Source organism: Nelumbo nucifera, chromosome 8 (assembly GCF_055504915.1).
Source record: "Nelumbo nucifera cultivar China Antique chromosome 8, China Antique-T2T, whole genome shotgun sequence".
In the NCBI taxonomy this organism is placed as follows: Eukaryota; Viridiplantae; Streptophyta; class Magnoliopsida; order Proteales; family Nelumbonaceae; genus Nelumbo; species Nelumbo nucifera.
Window position 1 is genome coordinate 20103536 of NC_142656.1, and position 21663 is coordinate 20125198.

General features: G+C 33.6%; 1 protein-coding gene and 1 pseudogene across 2 annotated transcripts; one reads left to right on the forward strand and one right to left on the reverse strand.

Annotated features, from left to right (window-relative positions):
- Positions 1-1180: 1180 nt before the first annotated feature.
- Positions 1181-2522, reverse strand: LOC104610681 (class V chitinase pseudogene; annotated as a pseudogene). Its single transcript, XR_002023407.2, has 2 exons — positions 1875-2522; positions 1181-1743 (listed from the first exon to the last, which is right to left on the reverse strand). The product of XR_002023407.2 is annotated as a class V chitinase pseudogene (transcript).
- A 16363-nt stretch (positions 2523-18885) lies between these two features.
- LOC104610682 (uncharacterized) lies at positions 18886-21103 on the forward strand. The gene has a single exon (XM_010277417.2). The coding sequence runs from the start codon at positions 19396-19398 to the stop codon at positions 20629-20631; it is 1236 nt and encodes a 411-aa protein (XP_010275719.1). The 5' UTR covers positions 18886-19395; the 3' UTR covers positions 20632-21103.
- Positions 21104-21663: the final 560 nt, after the last annotated feature.

The window sequence follows — 21663 nt, forward strand, 5'->3', positions numbered from 1 at the left end:
ATTTTAAAATGCAACAATTTAGTACCCAAATTTTCAAAACGTGACAATTTAGTACTTGTCGTTAACCAATCGTTAAGTGGCATTTAAAAAGACACAAATGCCCTTCAAGTGTCATCTACTTTTCTTTATCAACCATCCAAATATTGACAAAAATTTAACAGTCTCATATCCTTGCTTGTTCCATTCAAGAAAGTTGGGGTCATTTGCATTGAATTGACTCCTTCAATCTCGACGATTGAATATGAATGGGCTATTATGATTTCTAGCAAGCCGCCTTGGTGAAATTGGTAGACACGCTGCTCTTAGGATGTAGTGCTAGAGCATCTCGGTTCGAGTCTGAGTGGCGGCATCTTCTAAAAGATGTATAATAAATCCTATAATGAATTCAATTCCCGATTTCCATTCCGCACTTAAGGGGGGCTCAGTGGGAATTTTTTGTCAGCGTTTAGATGGTTGATAAAGAAAATTAGATGACACTCAAAAGGGCATTTCTATCTTTTTCAAATGCCACTTAACAACTAGTTAAGTGGCATTATGCCCAAAGTACAGGGTACTAATCGAGAAATTTCCCTAATAATAATAGTAACAATGAGGTAATATTTAAAATTATTATTATTATTACTATATTTTATTATTTATGCATTATTTAATTATTTTATTGTTTGTTTTATTATTTATTAATTCATATTCTTAATTAATTAAATATTAAATACATAACTATTAATTCTTATTTAACTCATTAATTAAAAAATATGTAATTTATGTATTTTTAATATATTTAATTAATTATTAAATGCTTAATTCATTAAAAATGATTATGTAATTAACTAATAATTAATTACCTTGGTTGGGATGCAAACAGATCATATTGGATTCAAATTAGGGTATATCCAAATCCAATCTGACACTTTACGAGCCGATCCCATCAATTCGAAAATCTGATTGGATGTCATAAGTACGGATTCGAATTTGAATCCAATGAAGAAGTCGGATTTTCATATTTGATCCGATCCGATAACAATATGAGACCCGAATATCAGGCGAAGTATAGAACTAAAAACTTTTCAATAATTCATTTTGAAGATGGGTTTGATTTTGAAATTTCCCAGCTGTAATACTTAAAGGGCTTTCAAGGAGTCATCATTTGCAAAATATAAATGTATAAGTTTTATTATTTTTCTTTTAGTTTGTTACCAGGTCGAAGTATCTCATGTCTTACAGAAAATAGGGCTGTAAGACGCATCATCCCCAGTACCAGTTCCTGTGGTTGAAAATAGGGCTGCTCAAGCTCTCAATGTACACCATAGGATATATAGGACGATTGATAAAGAAAACCAGTCACAACAGTCTCTCTTTCTACAATATATATTCTAAGAAAAGTGTTCTAATGGTGAATATGGAGCAAATGCGCGATAGGTGAAAGACCTGTGCATGGCCTTATCGTGCTACTAGAGAAACTGTTACATCATTTACTGAGCAAACTCTTAATTGATCTACAGACGCATCATCCCCAGTACCAGTTCCTGTGGTTGAAAAAGCAGGCTTTCTGGGAGCTGGTAAAGCTATAGCTTCATTGTTAAGCATGGAAACAACATCAGACATGGTGGGTCTGTCCAATGTTCTTTCTTGAACGCACAGTAGCCCCACTAGAAAGCATCTCATTAGTTTGCCAAAGGAATATGCATCATCTAATACTGGATCCACGAACTTCAGGCTTCTTCCTTCATTCCACAACTCCCATGCCTGAAATGTATAGATAATTTGTATTGCTATTAATCTCGCTCTAAGCAGTACGTACTCTTTTAAGAGCGAATTGCATGATCATAAAGATAAAATATGAACAAAAGCCAACCAAGTTTTCTTAAGTCACTCACATAGCCTAGAAGATTTAGGGAATCATCCGGACCATGACCCAATTCCGAAATCAGTACTCACCTTGCTTGATGGATCATATAAAGCAGCATGTGCACCTGTAAAATTCACTCGAGACGGCATATAATAGTCATATGCCAACACATGTACCCAATCCAAATTCCTCCCTATTGCAGTCAAGATCAGCCAAGTCTGGGTGAGTAATGAACTGTTGCAGTCAAGATCAGCTTTGGCTCACTGGAGTTCACCGCGGTTCTCCACTCATCAAAGAGTTTGCCCATGTTAATCATGTCGGACTCTGTGCCCGGAGACACCCAACAGAGGTCTATACTATGGAAGCCGTATAACCTGGCAATTTTCATTGAGGAATCGATGAAGGCCTTTCGAGAAGAGGATTGGTTAACCATGGCAGAGAAGGTTAACGAATCCGCGTCGCTGCCACCAATGGATAGAAGGGTTTTGATGGATGGGTACTTCTGTTGGACGGTCTTGCTGAAGGTGGAGAAGTAGGGTTCATCAGATGAGGAGATATTCAGCTGGTAGGTGTAAGGGCTGACATCTGCAAGTGCACAAAGGAGGTGAGAGAAGAGAGAAGAATTTATGTCAGAGATGGGGAAGCCAGTATGCAGCCTTAACCCAAGTTTTCGCATCTGAAAAATGTGGTTGCAGAAGAAAAACAACTTTTGGCGCCATTATTGAAGAAAAGGGTTGCTATAGCTAGGCCGTGGATGGTTACGGAAATATATAGGACATGGATGGAACAGTCTCCAAACTAATAAAAGAGTACAACACGTCTTGATCGCGTTGACGAATTAAGTTAACAAGAAACCCTCTTCCTCAAAATTAAATTATCTAATTAAGTATATTAGGCTCCGTTTGTTGCTGCTAAATAGCTGGTGGCTATGATCGATGCATATCCTTTGAGTATTGAGATGATGATGAATTTGATTGTTTTCTTTTCCTTAGCTATTCACTCCATTCAGAGAAACATAAAGGCTCAGTATGGGATTGCACTGTACATATATATTAATTTGTACTTTTGAAAACAAAATTGTCGAACACCCCCTTAATCACTATAACCGTTTACTGCCCAGATTGAGCTTCAAAATATATAGATATATTAAATTAAGGTTATTGTTACATCCCCATTGACGGGGTAAAACCCCTTCTAGCTAGCATGCATTATTTTGGACTGTCAAAACCTCCTGACTTCATGATGATAAACTCTTCACCGAGTAATTTGTCTCTCCATATTGGTAAGTTGGTCAAGAAATTGGACATAAATGTCAGCTTCATTGATAAGGAAAATTGAAGAATTTCACAAAATTTACCAAGTGCTTTCCCTCAACTTTTTATTTCTTTATTATTTTCTATCGAACAAAACATAGACTTAATGAAAAAAACTTTCTTCACACACACACCAATCCTCTCTGTTCACCCTTCTCTCTCTCTCTCCAACTTCCCTCCCCCTCCCCTTCATCCTCTTTTCCTTTTCTTTATTCCCCTAAAACTAGGGCTGTCAATGGGTTGATTCTAACTGCGTGAACTAAACCAATTATATTCGTTCTATTTCTGTAATTTTGTCCCCAATAATAATTGGGTCAATTTTAGATCCTGCTTGTTCTGAATCCGTTATTTAAAAGATTTTTTATTTTTCTTGTAATTTTTATTGTATGTTAAGAATGAATGGATAAATTTGATAGATAATATATAAGTTCAGTTAAGAACACTTGATTTATTAACACAAAATTTTACTATTGTATTATCATTTTTATTAAGGTTATATAATCAAAGATCAATCTTTAGATAGTTATAATTATTAACATAAATAATTAGGTTATCATAACATCAAAAACCTTTGAGTAATTAAAACAAAAATTGATATTACATATTTTCATTCTAAACATTTTAAGACAAATAGATACATCTCACAATTGTCCTTGACAAACGTTGCATAATCAACTCTTAATGAATTTTATTAAATACATCTCTTTCAATATACGTGATCAAGCAATCCTTCATTTAATGATCTCCCATTTGATGATTATGTAGTTGGTTTTTTACTATCTTTATTATAGAAAATACCCTTTTTATTATAGTTATGACAACAACTAAAATCAATGCTAATTTCATCAACAAAAAAACCAATGGATAATCAAGATACCTTCTTTTTTGTTAGGCTATTAATCCCCCCCCCCCCTTAAGTTTAAAAATTCAGCACAAATGTGCATATCACTGATGTAAGTCTCTAGTTTATTATCAAGTGCCATAAGATCTATTAGTGAAAATTCAAGTAGATAAAACTGAGTAAGAAGAATCAACTTTTACTTGCTAAAAGCATAGAAAGCTTTATGTAGATTTAAGCATGTTACTCAAAGAAACAACTTGACATTTAGCTATGTGAACCAATCGTTGAACTCTTGAAGTTGTATATTTATAGCAGTGTAGAATAACTCAACATGATAATGGTATTTGTAATACGTTGAGATTTGAATCATGATCGCCCTTTAATTACAAATACTTCATCTATATTGAGGATGCCAATATCATAATTGCTACAAAGTAAGGAAACTTCATTCAACAAAAGTTCCCACCGGTTATCTTGCATCATTTGCAATTGTTCTTTAGATCTATCTTAACTAATTTTATAGTATTAATGATATCTTGGTCTTTCCTTTGCATACTTATGATAATTCATTTGTGATTGACAAAACATTTTTCATTAAATGTAAAGTAAATGCAAAATCAAATGACTACTCTAAATCTAAAAGGCCCCTAGCTTTAACTCTTTGCTTTGAATCCAAACCATCTTCTATAATAATATCTAATATATCAATCACTAAAGAAAACATGAGAATTAAATTCATTAATGTACTATGACTGGACCCCATCCAATATCACCAAACGATTAAGGCTAATTTCTTGATTTATGCCTTGTCCACTAAGAATTTCTCCATTTTCCAATGGTTCTCTAAAGTTTACAATTTATTTCTCTTGAAGCATATCAAGAAGCTTACATTAGCCTCCAACAACATCAATAAATTGCCAAAAAAAACATCAATAAATTAGCAAATAAATTGAAAAGTGAATCAATTTGAATGTGATTCTTTACAACAAGTGTAAGCTGTAGTTGATGAACAAAGCAATGAACATGGAAAGCATATGGTTTTCTTTCAAAGTAAAACTTTTAAAACCATTAATCTCACCTTGCATATTACTAGCACCATTAGTCTTCTTCATAAATTCTTGACATACTCAATTCATATTTATAAATTAATGATTCAATTGCTCTATGCTAAGGGGTGAATCAATAGTATTACTAACGTATATGTGAATGTCAGAAAAAACCAGCAATTCACTTCCTGGCTGATTGTTTAGAGTTGCCACCCACCGAAATCACAAAGTAGGGAGTGATGTGTCTCCCGAACAATTGCAATTAAACAAAAAAAAAGGGCTCTAGGCCTTGTCACCGAAGATGTAGGTAAGATAAGAGAGAGAGAGAGGGAAGGGGTTAGGCACCCCTCTCTCTGATCAGTGCAAATATTAATTCCATTCCTAGAAATTACATTAGAAGAAGGCAATAGAAGAAGAACTTGTCGTCCACCTACAATGGAAGGGAGCTCCTATAACTGGGCATCTCTTCCTCCCCATTTAATCTCCTTTTAGGTATAAGGGCCTGAGCAAAGGGGTGAGAATACATTCCCACCCCTTTTCTATCAGGACCCCCACAATCTTACTCAGTCGATTAGCTGGAAGAAGGAGAGAGCCCTTGAATTTCTTCCTTTGATTACAAGAAGATGCAAACAACCTCTAGCTTTTAAGAAAACCCAAAATAAAGAAGTAAAAAAAGAATGAAACTACAAGGGAGATGAGGTAAAAATCTCACCTCTTGTAACCTTCCAAGGAAGAAATCGAAGCTACTAAATTTGAATGCACAGGTTTAGAATAATTTGATGAAGTTGGGGAAACTCTAGCTCGGATGTGACAAAGGAAGCAGATCGTGGGCACTTGCGGTGACACTAAAATCCGACAACGATGGTAGGAATGGCTGATGTATTCATTTGCGTCTCCCCCCTTTGTCTCTCTAATCTCTCTCATTCATTTCTCTATTTCTCTCAGCTCTCTCTCTCTCTCTCTATCGTTTTTTTCTCTTTAGCGCTCTTAGCTCTCGGAAGAGCTTCTCCCTTTCTCCTTTCTTTCTCCTTCAGTCTCCCTCACTCCTGAAACTCTCTGTTCTTAGCTCGGCATCTCCTCAAAGAGGAAAGCACCGAGAGCCTCTCCCTTCCAAATTCCTCTACCTTCCGACCCCTATTCTCTTCAAAAACTCTTTTTTCTTATGCGGATGGTGCCTTTATTTATAACGGAGGGTAGTGGAAGGTTCTATCAATTCTCAAAAACAAAAGGGGGTTTTAGGTAAGTTAGGGTTTAAATGGATAGGAGGGCTCAATTCTTGGGGTCCGATGGGCAATTTAGAAATTTATGGTAATTTGGGGAGAAGGGCATTTTGGTAATTTTAGGTTAAAAAGGATATTTTGGGGATTTAAGGAATGAGGTGTATCTTGGGAGTTTGGATACAATGAAGGTATTTTGGGAATTTGAAATGAAGGGAAAATTTTGGAATTTTAGGGTATGAAGGACATTTGGTTAGGGGGTATTTTGGTAATTTGGAAGGAGGGTAACTTTGGTAATATTGTTTGAAGGGTATTCTGGTAATTTGGAATGGGGATATTTTAGGAGTTAGGCTTGAGGAGTATTTTAGTAATTTTGTTAAAGGTAAATTGGAAATTTGGAGAAAAGGGTATTTTGGTAATTTGGTCCAAGGGATATTTTGGTAACTCGACAATGAGGGAAGGGTACTGTGGTAATTTGGCTTTAAAGGGTATTTTGGTAATTTAGCCCATGACATTTTGGGAATTGGGAATTTAGGCTATTTGAAATGAAGGGTATTTTGGTAATTTTGGTCAAGGGGGTATTTGGGGAATTTGGATAAGGGTAATTATGGTATTTGGTGCAGGGGTAATTTGGGAATTTAGTTAGGGGTAATTTGGTAATTTTGAGGAAATGTGTCAAACCAAGTCTAGGAGGGTCAAATTGGGTCTTTCGGTTCAATGGCGATGATTTTGGGCCACCAAATGGAAGGTTGAGATGGGTTTGACTACGGAGTGGGGTCGTGCATGTGCGGGTCAATGAGATCGGCTAAAATAGAATATCCATAGATGGATGGGTAAACGAAGGTATTTTTGGCTGAAATTTGATAAGATGGGGTTTTCAAACACTTTGGGTTGATTGGTGGGGTTTGATTTGTTTAGATGTGTTCGGATCAAAGGAATCTGGTTTTCCGAGTGTTTAGGCAAACGAGAGGCATTGGAACGGAATCTTGGTTTGATGAGGGGGTAAATGGAAGAATCTTGAGCTGATATTTCATGAATAGGTGTTTTGAGAAGACTTGAGTCTGATGGTGGCATTGGGTCTAGTGGTTGAGGTGTAGATGAGGGGTGATCAGGGCCATCAAATCGGTATCAGGTAGATTTAACGGTGGATCTGAGGGATCTCGAGGGTGAAAGTTGGGGTTTTGGGGTGTTTCAGAAATGTTGGAAGGGTATAATTGAGAGTTTGGGGTGAATTGGAGGTTCAAGCGGCTGACTAAGCAAAAATCATGTGCTAACAATATACAATACCAAGACAATGTTTAAAAACACTTCCTTTTTTATCTATATAACACAAAGTAACAACCATTTATCCTTTATTTGATATATCATATGACATTAACTATAATAAAAAATAATTCATCTCCAAGATCCTCAATTATTGCACTTGTGGTCTCAATTGTAGCAACAATTAAAATATCATATTGATTGTTTCATTTTGATATGCAAGAAACTTGAGAAGTTTAATGAAATTATCTTGATTAGTGAAAATCTTATATTCATCATGACCACAAAAATACAACCCTTTGTGCAAAAAAAAAAAAAAAATGAATGGAATCAATTGATGTTGTTAAACAACTTTAATATATGCTTCAAGCATGATTTGATTGCTTAGATAGACAAACTTCAATGTATTGGCTTTGGTTCATCAAATCTTGTCACTTCTTCTAAGCATGGTTGTAAGCATTATTTGGGCCTCTAACATGAATATAAAACTTTTCTTTCTTTTTTTAATTTATAAATCCCTCTATAATAAATGAATCCCTACCCCCTTTCTTTCCAAGGTATAGCCTATAAAGATAGCAACACAAGAAAAATGCAGTGTTCTTTGCTACTCCGACCAATTACTAAACTTATCAAACCAAGAAGAACAAAATCTTCTTGACATTTATCTAATTTTTCTCTAGGGAAAAATATAATGACAAGGTTGACAAGGTTCCTTTTGTGAGTATGCTCTCTATATCTTGTTATGATCATTTGGATGATAATCTGAATATTTAGTTCATAACCCAAGATCTGCTGAAAACGTTCTATGTTGATCGATCTCAACTCAATGCTGCTTTGAACAATTTTGCATATAATCTATATGCTTAGCTTCTTAAGGAGATAAATGTTGCTCTAATACTGATTTCCTTCTCAAAACTTATCCATAACCTCTCAAAATAATCAAATTAAATGACATATATTAAACTGCTATTTCGATTGAGTATACAATATAGCTAGGTTGAAGCAATATCTATTTATAATTTATAAAAAGTACATGAAAGTAAAAGTAATCTAAAATTTAATTCTAAGTAGATAATAAGCAATTAATTGCAATATGTATCCAAATAAACTAAAATTGATACCACAAAAAAAATGAAATATAAGGGCTCTTGTTTACTTCTTTAAAAAAAAAAATACCACAAAATTAACAAACCCCTTTACAACACCATTTTTCTAAGAAAAATCACCATTAAGAAAGAAATTATAAAAGTAAACATAATTTTAAATAGGAATAATTGCTACCCTAAACTATTTGACAATTACTTGAGGTTTGAAGTAACCCAACTTAAAGACCCTTAAAGTATGATGTAATATTACACACACTAACCTTCTGTTAGTTGACTGACACATTCTACTTACATGTGACATCACATAACACTTCTAATTTACCCTTAATTGTCACGACTGACCTTACCCATGTCCATACAACAATATGCATTAATTCTCGTATTGCTATCAAACATTACAAATCCCGCATAGAGATGTGGCTCTCTAATGTGTTCAAAACCCCTGTGCCTAACTTGTTCCACAACTTTGCCGGCATTCTTGTTAACTAGGAGAGCAAATCTCCCTAGTTGTTGTATTGTTGTTGATTGATGGGAATAAGTGACTTATTTTTTCTATTTATGATTGCCATTTGAACCTATGCAAGCAGTCACCATCATAAGAAAACCAAGACCATCATAAGAAAACCAAGACCTTATGGAGAAACAACTTCATGAATGTTGGTTAAGTTAGGAATCAAATTTAACATGGTTGTGCTAGAGCTCGTGGCTAGAGGAATTAAAAAAAAATTCTAATTCAACCTAGGAATCAGTTTTTTAATAATTTGAAATTTAAATTTCTAGATCGATTTTACGTTAAATCGGACTAGATTTGAAACCCAAATTAAATGCTGATCGTACCAGATATAGAGCCCAAAAAGTAATTCATAGAGTGATAGTTACACCCAATACTAGACATAGATTGACCTCCTGATGAAGATGGCACAATAATGTGTTTGAAGCCAATTCAACAAATCAAACTTCAACCTCCTTGGATTGATGCAATTGTGTTTAAAACTTGATATGGTTGATGTTTTTCCCCCAAAACACAACTAAGGACTGAAGAAAATCAATCTCTACAGTGGCTAGTACAAATTAGGGTGCAAAGGGAAGAAGGAAAGAGTGTAATGGTGTGGGGAGAATTGGATGGTTTGCTTTCTCCCTCTCGTCAGTTATATATAGCATTCTCCTAATCTTATTTGGAGTTGATCGAAATAAGATTTTGATCAAGACTTATATATCTTTAATTAGATGTGTATTATCTTCTTAAGTGAATGGGTGTTTCATACCCATGAAAACACTATTCACAAGGGAGGACCTCTGTCCTAACTAGAGAGTACATTGTCACACTCTTTTCTCATATAGATCTTAGGATTAAAACCTTTTATAAATATTTTTAATAAAATTATAATATAATATATAAATGCACCGTGTAAACTAGATTTCAAATACAGTTGAAATTCATTATTAATAGTTTAAGTTTTCATTAGAGAGTGTAAACCCTAATATTCACTTTGTTTGACAAATGGGCTGACCTTATCATTATGATTACTCGCTCAGGTAATTTTTCAAATTGTTCCAACATGCCCAATTATTATTTGACCCTTAATAGATCTTATTGGTTGGCATATCAAAAGTAGTTCAATCCAATACCTAGTGTAATATCATAATTAAGTCTAAGGTTAAGTGCAACTTTTCAGTTTTGCCTATTTGTCCCAAGGTTTAGGGCATAATTGGAAATTAGTCTAGGTTTAATATTTCTTCTAAATAATCATTGACTATGCTAGGGGTCTAACCTTAGTAGCTGAAACAAGTTGATCTACCAATTCGGCAATATATTAGTATTAGCCTTATCAAGATAAATTCCCCAAGTTTATCCAATGATTGAGAACATTCTAAATTAACATAAATTTCATAAATATTCAATTTAAAGAATAATTCATAGAAACACACCAATTGAAAATAAAATAAAGTGTACTTATTTTAATCATATTGAAAAGTCTATATACATCAATCTTATTGGAGCAAAGAGCATACACTGTCTAACAATGAATTTATCTCCTTTTATAGTTTGTTTGAGAGTACAAGTACGGGTGCTTATTTAGGTTACACTTGGGACTTATTGTTTAGACTCAAGTACAGGTGATAGCTATGTGCAAGGTGTTATATTCTAAAATAAGAGAGTTTCTGTTTAAAAATGGTAGATTAGAGAAGAAATGGGCAAAGTTATGTGTTCTACATAGTTTGGAAGACCATGTTAAGCAATCAAATTTGGAAGATTGGATAGCCTGAGCGTAACCATTGTAATTATCAATTGGAAGTTGCCTTAGCCATACTGGCAATGAATGCCTATGCTCCTTCATCCATTTGAGTTTGAATTTCTAGTTTCTATTTTGATGTCATTTTTCAATAAATTTTCTTTTTTTCTATTCTATACAGGGATTGTGGCCCTATTTTTGGGTTACCTAGAGAGAGAGAGAGAGAGCTTAGTCATCACCGCTTGGTTTTGATTGTCTATGTTTGAAAATAGAGCAAGAACGAGAGGGTAGGAAGGGAAAATGAGTATGTTTTAAATTTTAAACAGAAGTCAAGGGTCAAAAGACATCTGTTTATCTAATTTAATGGCAAAACTTGACCGAAATCAAATTTCCGAAACTTTGGAGGTACTTCAAGTAAGGTTTCAAACCATAGGGATACTTTAAGTAATTGTTAGTTCAGGGGTACTTTGAGTAATTATCCTTTTTAAATATTTCATCAATGCAAAGATAAAAATAATAATAAATTCAGAAATATAAAAGTAGATAAAATATATATTAAATAAATTCAATGAAATGTAGGTATAATCATATGAAAAAACCTCTAACAAATAAGAGCTTATAAGAATAATATTGTTCCTAACAAGTTCCAATCAAGGTAAAAAAATAAAAGTTGATCAACAAAATAAGAATTATAATTTGCAAAGGTACATTATTTTGTTTTGGACAAATTGAGCCAATAATATAATAAAGAATCTAAGAATCTAATCACATAAAATTTTCACTTTCTTAATACAAATAAAAATTTCAATGGAAGTTTAGGACAAACATCTTTCGTTTTTTGCTTGATCATAAAATAGAATATATATTCTTGTAATTGGTAAATGTCTTCACAAAAAATATCCTAGATAGCATCAATTATCAAAACTATTTCCTATATGCCTGCCTTGAAATGCTAAAACCCAAAAGTGATTAAAAAATGGAAAAAGTTGGGATTAAAAAAATGCAAATTCAAGCATGCCAACAAACAAAGCTGGAATTTAAAAAAAAAAAAAAAACAAGAATGTAAATCCAAAATAATAAAATACAACTTTCTAGTTAGTTTGTAGGTTTGCTAACAAACAAAGTTGGGATTAGAAAATTCAAAAGAAGATCAATGGGTCGTCTTTTCTCCTAGTTTTTCCCTATATTCTGAAGCATATGGGATCTAAAAACTAAAATGATAGGAGAGAATGAACTATTCTTAACACAACAACCGAGACAATTTTGCATAAAAAATTAGGGGATGTAATTTGTAAAAACACTAAGAAAGAAATATCCTGAAACGCGTTTCATCCTTTAATAATGTTAGAATGAGATTACTTAGGTTTGTCCCCCCCAATTTTTTTCTTTAATCGACAGTCCAAGAACTTACTCCAAACCTCCAACCCTTACAAACTTGAAAAGAAAATGAATAAATTGAAAGACCCCTTTAATTTTCAGGGTAATACTTGTCAAATGTTATATTGAAAAATACGCAAGTCCCAAGACATGGGTTTCATCGTTAATATGACAAATTGCAAAATAATAATAATAATAATAACCCCTACAATTTTATTTAAATCGGGTAATGTGAAAAAAGTTAAAATTTTGTCATTACATATAAATTTTTTTTCAAATTTTCATGGGGGATAATTGCCCAACTGACGTATACATAGATCTATCTATGGAGGCCACTCATCCTCGTCGATCGAGTATGACATCAATCCACACAGTTGCATGTGAAATTTGGTGTTGATATGGTCGCCCCAACCATAAGGTCCATAACAGTCATTAACTTTAATTCTGTAGAATCAACTATTCTGCCAACTCAAGCCAATCTGAACCGGGCCACGTAGACCATCATCATCCGTCGTGTGTCCAACATGATTCCACACACAGGTTAAAGCTTAAATTTAATGTTAATTCAGCCAGTCCAACCTCATAATAATCATTAACTTTAATTCTATTGAATCAACCATATATCAATTCGCGTCTGATGACATAAGTCCACATAATTTTCAGGTGAAATTAGGTGTCAGTCCAGCTGGCCCAACCCTATAATAACCATTAACTTTAATCCTACATAATCAATTTTTTTGTAGGCTCAGGCCAATCGGGACCAAGTCGTGTGGCTATTCATCATCCATTGTATTAAACATGATTCCACACACTTTCAAGTGAAATTTGGTGCCAACTCGGCCACCCTAATCGATTCGGCAAAATCTGTTACTCTCTTCTCACTTATATCTCCATATGAATTCTTAATTGGAAGGAGTACAAATGTAAATATGTAGAGGGCAAAATCTTATATTTTGTATGTATTTATGCTGTACATATTTGCATTTGTATTGTTTCCAAACTGAGCGTTAGAATCATATTATATTTATATAATTATTTATAAAAATAGTTACTTAATAATTCATTTTTGATAATATAATTTTAATGAAAATGACAATAAATTAATAAATTGTTTATATGTTAATAAATTAATTTTTTTAATTAAAATTATCTTATATATTATCTATCAACTTTATCCTTTTATACATACAATATCATACAAACTACTAAAAATTAAAAGGACCTACCAAAACTGACCCAATTATTATTTGGATCATAATTACAAAACCAGAATCTATATAATCATTTTAGTCGGTTAGATAGAGAAATGGAAAAGAGGAGGAAAAGGGTGAGGAGTAGGGGTGTCAACGGTATTTGAAAATCTGATTTTGAATTTGAGATTTTACATGATCGAATCAAATTCAAATAATTTAAATATCTAATTGGTCGAATTCGGATTTTTTATTCATACTACATAACCAATTGGGTTCCAATTCGGATATGACCTGATTCAATTTGATAAATGTATGAATTTGACCAATTATTTAATTCTTATATATAATATATGAAATGTTTAAATATTTTATATAATTTATATGCATAATAATTAAATTATATAAATAAGTTATATCTTTGTATACTTTATATAAATAAAATATTTATTTTAGATATTTATTAATTACCTAAAATAATTAATTGGGGTTGAATTACTCGTGAAAAGCTTGATTCGTCTCCATTTAAGCTTATCATTGAGCTGAGCTTAAGCCCAATGACACTTGGCTTGTGAGGCTTGCGAGCCTAATACATTCATACATATATATAATTTTTTTGATGAATCGAACTCAAATAACTAGATAATAGACCCGGATCAGCTAAAATCCACCCGTAGTTGGGAGTAGAGCAGAGATTTCATTTGACGGTACCATGGTGTGGTTGTGTCTATCATAAATAATTGTTGGGATAAGGTGCAAATCCCCCAAAATTAATTGAAATCTCCCCACCAATGGAATCTATTTTATTTTAATCTAAAGGATTCAACTATGATACTGCTGGAATGATATCAGAATAGTTTAGGGCCAATCAGCTAGTACGGATGCTTTGATTTGTCATAGATTTTTTTAAGGTAAATAGAAAAAAAAATTATAAAAGAAAAAAGAATAGATTACAACAGCTGTACCAGTCGATGGCTGGTGTACTAGTGATGTTAGCGGCTGATGTATCGAGCTTGATACCGGGCCATTGACGGTAGAAATAGTGCTGATCATGAAGTTGGGTTCATGTGGACTCTCACTTGTACACATGCGAATTTACGTGGGCTCTTAGTTGTCATGAAGTGGGGATTATGTGGACTCTCAGTTAAAATACATAACATAGCATACATAGATGTATGAGTGAAGAGAGGATTAAAATTGTCATTTGTGTCAATATAAACACTTATGGAAAAAATAATTTACTAAATATCCCCACCCCAATAAATGCTTAAAAACATAATAAGTGAAATGAAAAATGGACTAACAAACAACCTTGAGTGATTGTTAAAATAAGTAATTCTTCACAAGGACCTATTTATTTACATTTCTTTCAGGTTGAAAATTTTATTCTCACCAAATGATTTATTCGTGGAAATTACATTCTCTATATATGACCGCCATCGCAAATCAAACATGAGACCCCAACGACTTTTGTTTTTTTATAAGTAGACCCCATTGAAATTCGAATACGCCAAACTTCTTATCAAACACCACTTCGCTGTGATGGTTTATCTCTTTCTTTAAACACTGATGTATTCACCTTTCATTTTTTTCTCTCTTTTCTTATTAAGCTCACACTTCATTGGGAGTCTTTGGTTTATCCTAGGACAATGTAATCTCTTCCGTATTAGATATGATTTGGTTGAGATAGGATTAGGTGAAATAAATAACCATTGAAAAGTTCTGTCCGTTCGTTCTACAGCAGCTAATTCGAATTAAATTTGGTCATCCAGGGGATCCATCCAATTTGGTTAAATGGTTCACGAGCTGATCAGATCTCTATGTATCTTTTCTGGGTGAATTAAAAATACCCCCATGCTATGGTCAGCGACAAATACTTTCTTGAACTTTTGTGTATAATAAATATCTTCTAAATTTTCAATATGACAAATACTCTCCATTAAAGTTCTGTCCGTTGACTTAAAAAAAGATTTTCATTCAGTTGTTTAATTTTTTTAAATTCTCAATCTATTATTTTCTTATTTATTTGAATGATTTATGATTTGATTAATTTTCTAATATAACATTGAAGTCCTCTTTATTGCACCAGTAGATTCTTATAGATTTTTTGCTGGATTCAATATTCAAATGAAATGGTAAAGGTTTCTTTTTCTGATAGATATAAATTTATTGTTTCATTTGATTTTTTTTATTTATTGGAGAAAGGAGTGAATAAAAAGATGAAGAGACACATTCATGTTAGTATAATGAATCAAGAATTAAGAGAAAAACTTTTTTTTTCTATGCCAGTGAAATGATTTTTATTATTTTAGCTGGTTTCGTTTAGAGAAAATGGAGGTAGTTTTGATCAATTAAGGTTTAAGAGAAAAAGGTGAAGAAAGGTTCAAGTGGACATTTTAGTAATTTAACTCATTCCATCTTCGAACTTAACAGGTGAGGGTATTTGTGGTAAAGTGAAAGTTCAAGGAGGTATTTATCACTGACTCCATAGTACAAGGGGGTCTTTGTGAATTTACCCTTCATTAATAAAAGAAAGATATCCTTCTAAAATCCACACACTATGCTGAATGATTTGGTTCGGTTGAGCCTGAGCAACCCAGCCAGGTTTTGACCTCCGTTCGGAGACTTAGAGTACTAGGCCTGTGCCCAAGGTTTAGGTCCTTATGGTTGGGTGTTATTGACCCAAAATTAGACCATCCTGCCCAGTTTTCAACTACCTCCAATGTCAAGGTTGGTGATTCAAAAATCAAAAACATTCATGTGTTGTAGAACACCCCCTAAGAGCTTAGCAGAAAATTTATTTGAAGCAAAGTCCACTATCATTGGTGATTTGATTGATTTCTGCTTGATCCTTTTGCTTCTCTCGTGGTTCCATATATCATTATTAAGATATGGCTTTCTAAGGCCATTAAGAGATGGTTGTGTCTAGTCTTGGGCTAAGCTTAGGTTGTGTTTGATACTATTGCTGTTTCTTCAAGAAATATTTGGGGCTAATCAGTAGAAATTGGTGTCAAAATATGAATTGTCATGCCACAAAAAGTTCTAGATTGATAATGGGGGGTTTGTTTGATCCCCTAGAGAGAAACAATGTAATTGATAAATATAATTTGGATAATGGGAATCCACAAAAACCGATGGGCTGCTTCATGTAGACCTCCTCACTAACATGATCATGCAAAAACGGCATTATTAACATTCGATTATCGAACATTCCACTTGAAGTGAACAAGAGAAAGAATAATGTGTATGGTAGTGGGCTTTACTACTGGGCTTAAGGTTTCATCATAGTCCAAGCGAGTCTCCTGTGTGTAGCCCTTAGCTACCAAATGTGCTTTGAAATGCTTAATGGAGCCATGGGGTTTTTGTTTAATGCGGAAGACCCATTTGTTACCAGAGGAGGCCCAAGAGACCATGCAATTTTTGAATTAAAGCCTTGTACTCTTCAGTTACAAGGGCTCATCGTGGATCTTTACGGGCTTGAGAGTAGCATGTGGGCTCTATTTTAGGAAAGGGAGAAGCAATTAGAGAGCATAGTGGGGATTTGGATTGTTCACCCCATGGATTGAACGAGTCACCATACGACTTGTAGTCTCAGGAACATTAGAGGAAGTAGTGGGTCCAGTGGAGTTGATGTGGGCCCATGAGAAGAAAGTAGCAAACCAGATGCAGGCCCATGGATCTGGGAATGACGACTCTGTAAGGTATGACGTTTGGAGAGCCCACACAATCGAGTATACTACTTCTAAATTCTAATGGTGTAGAAACAACTATAGAACTAGAAGAAAAGGGAAGAGCATGACTCTTTCCTAGAGGGTATGAATTGTAGAACTCGAAGGTCTTATTTGTAAGTGGTAAACCATAAGTAGAAGCAACATGAGAGGTGATGCCAAACAGACATGGATGTATGATCCCCAACAATTTTAAGTTCTGAATCTAGAGATTCAATAGAATGATTGGGTTGTTTTTATGTTTAAATTTTGTTGCTATAAGAGCAATCAAACAATAGGGCCATAATTAATTTAGATTTGGTTTTCAAAATCAAACACTATTTATATCTATACACATGATTTCAAGCAAATTAAAGAGAGCAGAATAAGGGGAATTTGGTGTTTCCTATATATTTATGGTATCTTCCATTATTGTTAAGTAATTCATTAGTTATGATAATTATTAAAAATTTATGGAAAATATTCTACCAAAAAGTATGAAATAATTATTTCAGAAACAATCCATTATTTAACAAATATTAAATAATTTAATAATCAACCATAAATTAAATCCATTATTTAATAATTTTTTGTTATTAATAAATGTTCAAACTTTACATTGATTTACATTAATCATTGTACTTTAATAAATTTTCATTAATTTTTTAGAATAATAATTTATTAATAAAATATATTACTTATTAGTGTAATTTACTAATTTCTATAAAATCAATTATTATCGTTAACAAATATAGAATAATTTAGGGAAACTCTTTAACTAACAATCCATAATTATTTTTAAAATAAGTAATTAAATAATTAAGAAATTAATCTATGAAAAAATATTCTCCAAAACTATTTAAATAATAATCCATTATTATTATTATTATTATTATTATTATTATTCAACTAAATAATTATTAAAAAATCTAGGAAAATTAAATTAGGAAATTAATCTATCAGAAATTGTTTCATAATTATTTAAATAACAATCCATTATTATTATTATTAATTTAGAAAAATTATTAATTCTATCCACACCAATCTAGACCACTTGGTTGACTTCGATCATACCTGCTTTTACATTAATTAACAATAAATGGTTTACTTTTAATAAAAAATTAATGTAATTTACCATAATTACATTAATATACTATATTTCATTTACTTTGATTAATAGTATATAATTTAGGCTTTAAAAGCAAACAATTTACATTAATTTTTTGTTATTGTAAATAATTAATTTACTATACATTACTTCTAATCAATAGCAATTTCAATAATTTTGTGGAAATTATTATAAAATATTATAATTTAACTTATTGTTAGTTAATTAGTTATAGAAAATTAATAGAATTGTAGGGATGGCAATTTTCCCCATAAAATTGGGACCTATCCTACCCCACCCCGAATGGGGCAAGTTATCTCAAATCTTAAATGGGGATGGGGTGGGAACAGGAAAAATATTTTTGCTCCAAATTAAAGATGGAGTTTGCATATAATTCCTTAAACCCGAAGGTAAATTAGTAAAATATTCATAGATTTAATATTGCTTTTCAAATATCTCTAAACTTTTTTTATATTCTTATAATCCTAAGATCCTATAATTTTATTTATAAAATATTTTCAAATTGTCATAATTCAATTCCTAAAATACCCCCAAATTTCCATAATTTTATTTATAAATGGATGTCTTGCCCTGAACCCACCCTGCCATTCAGTTTGGGGTGAAGATGGAGTTAGTGTGTTGAATTACGGGGGTGAGGGAGAAAGAGGGGTGCCCCATCCCGTGCATTGCACCCCGCGATAGATCCCGGCCCAATTCCAAAAAGCCAGAAAGCTATGCTAATCCACACGGGTTGGTGAAACCCATAGTCAACGACGGTTTAGCAGCCCGTGTGGATAACATTGCTCACTATTCTTCTTCCTCAATCCTGGTTCGATTAGGAAATGGTTCTCCCGGCCGCAGCCTGAATCTTGAGTCCCAAAGCTGGTTCAGATTTCCTTTTTGGATTTTGCTTCGATCGTCTGAAGTTTGAACTCTATTCTGATTCCGTGATTCGGACTTGGGATTCCCTCAATTCCCCCCCTCTCTCCCACCACTTTGCATCGTACCGTTCTGTTTTCTCAATCGATCCGCCTTTCTTTCCTTCAAGTTTTTGTCGTTCTCCACCATCCTTCCCTGCAAAAACCCGTCTGATCTGTTCCTGCAAAGACTCGTCTCATAAGTAGCTCTCTTTCTTACGTTAACAACAATGGTGGGTAGTAGTAATGGCTCGCAGCAGAAGAGCAGAAAAGGAATAGGTTTGGAACAATCGGAAGGCCCGTCTGAAAGCTCGCAGCTGAGGAGTAGAAAAGGCGCGGCGCCGGGATTGGAACGATGTCTGGAGGGTTTATCCAACAGGAAAGGATCCGTAAGGGAACTAGCCCTTTCTCTTATCAATGATGCTCTTTTGAATAGTTTGCATCATAAAAAATTCTTTAACAAGTACTCAATCACCTTACTGCACCACTGTCTGAATTCCATCAAGCGTGGTTCATCTACCCCCAAAGAGATAACCTTAGCTTCTCAGGTTATTGGATTAATGGCTCTCTCTATTGGTAATATGGGAGAAGATGTTTTGTCTTTGCCTCATGAGATATTGGAACTCTCGTTTCCCGACCTTTCTTATGCTCTTCTTGGTAAGTCTTCTTTTGGGTCTAGTTCAGATTCTGATAAGAGGGTCAATTCTTTCTTGGATTGCTTGGCTATTGTCACATTCGTTGGGGGAGACCCTGATGAGATTGAAAGGTCTATGCAAACTATGTGGCAGTTTATTATTCCTGAATCAAAATCATCACGTCCCAAATTAGCATCTGCCATATCTGCTTGGACATTCCTCCTTACATTCATCAATGGGTGGAGAGTTCATTCAAAATTCTGGCAGCAGTCGACTTATTACTTCTCAAATCTTGTTCGTGATGAGAATGATCAAGTTCGAGTTGCATCATCAGAAGCATTGTCTCTTATCTCTGAGATTGGGTACTTGAATAAATTTTCTACTAATGGCTCTTGTGACGGTCTGAAGGAACAGTTGGTGAGTCCTGCGAAAATACAAACCTCTGTGAAAATCGGCCGAGATTTATTAAACATATCAATGTGGTCACAATCCATAAAGATAAACTTTGTGAAGCGTTTTCTAGGAGGTGGGTTTGTCAAGCACATGAAAGAAAATGAGTTTCTTCAACATGTATTTCACTTCACTCCAGAGCCAAAACAACTTCATCCAAGTTTTGAAGAAGAACAGCAGTCAGATTTTGGAGAAGAGGAAGCTCTTTCTACATACACATCTGAAGTAAGAAAGCAAGAGGAATTGTGTGGGAATCAGAAATATCCCAGTTCTGCACTCAGCAAAGCTAGGACCCAGTTACTGAACAAGCAGCGCATGTTATCTCATGGGAGAAACAATGGGCACTTTGCAGTTAGTGAAGAGAATGGTTTTTGTAATTAATCACAGCAGGTCAAGTCCGAAAAATGATTGTTACAGAAATGTGAATGCTTAGATGAATGAGTTGTAAAACTATAAACAATAGGTTTGGAAATTAAAGCATACGAAGGAACCTAGGAATTGCTCCAATGTGTGATAAAATGGGAGAAAGTAGATTGAGATGGTTTGGTCATGTGCATTTTAGACCATCTACAACACCTGTTAGAAAAGTGATCTGTTACAAATTTAAGGAGCTAGAAGAGTTAGGGGACTGAAAAGGACTTGGGTGGAAATAATAAGAAATGATTTAGGTGCTCGTAATTTAACGATGAATATGACACTGAACAGAATGGAATGATGAAACAGGATTCATGTAGCTGACCTCATATAGTTGGGATTGGGACAAGGCTTAGATGGTGATTAATCATGGCTGGCCAAATGAAAAGTCAAGTTTTGTTTTCTTAATTTCTGAATGGAAATATTCATACATTCAACTATTTTTTTTTTCATGATCAATTTCTTTTATGTCTCTGTGTCCAAAATTCTATTATCTTCTCTCATTTTATGATCTGTGCCCGTCTCAACTAAACAGACCAAATAAGGGAATTTAAAGTGGAAAAACAAGAAGCAACTTAATGTTGTTGATGACCAATGTTGCAGACAATCTTCCTCTTGATTGCTGGTTCTTCAAAACTTTAGCCAAGATGTCCACTGTTCTGAATGAGATTAGAAAATAAAGTTGGCAGGAAGTAGTCAGTGCCAATGATACGAAGATTCATTGAATTGTGAAATAAATAATTATGCTTTAAAGCAAAAGCAAAGTTGCATAATTAGAAATGATAGTTTTGAGCTGTTTTTTGGAATATAAAATCTCCATTGTAGACTCTGCATCCTCTTACATCTGTGTTGCTCTAAAAGTATATCAGACCTTCACTTCTTTCTCTGTTCTTCTGTTTTTTTTTTTTTTTTTTTTTTTTTTTTTAATAAGAATGTTATAGGATGAATTCTGCACTGAAACGGAGATGCAAATTGTCTTCAAATATGCTCAGTTGGAAT

What these genes read in the sequence shown, in the direction of transcription:
- LOC104610682 (XM_010277417.2), top strand. Translation starts at nt 19,396, where the DNA reads ATGGTGGGTAGTAGTAATGGCTCGCAGCAGAAGAGCAGAAAAGGAATA.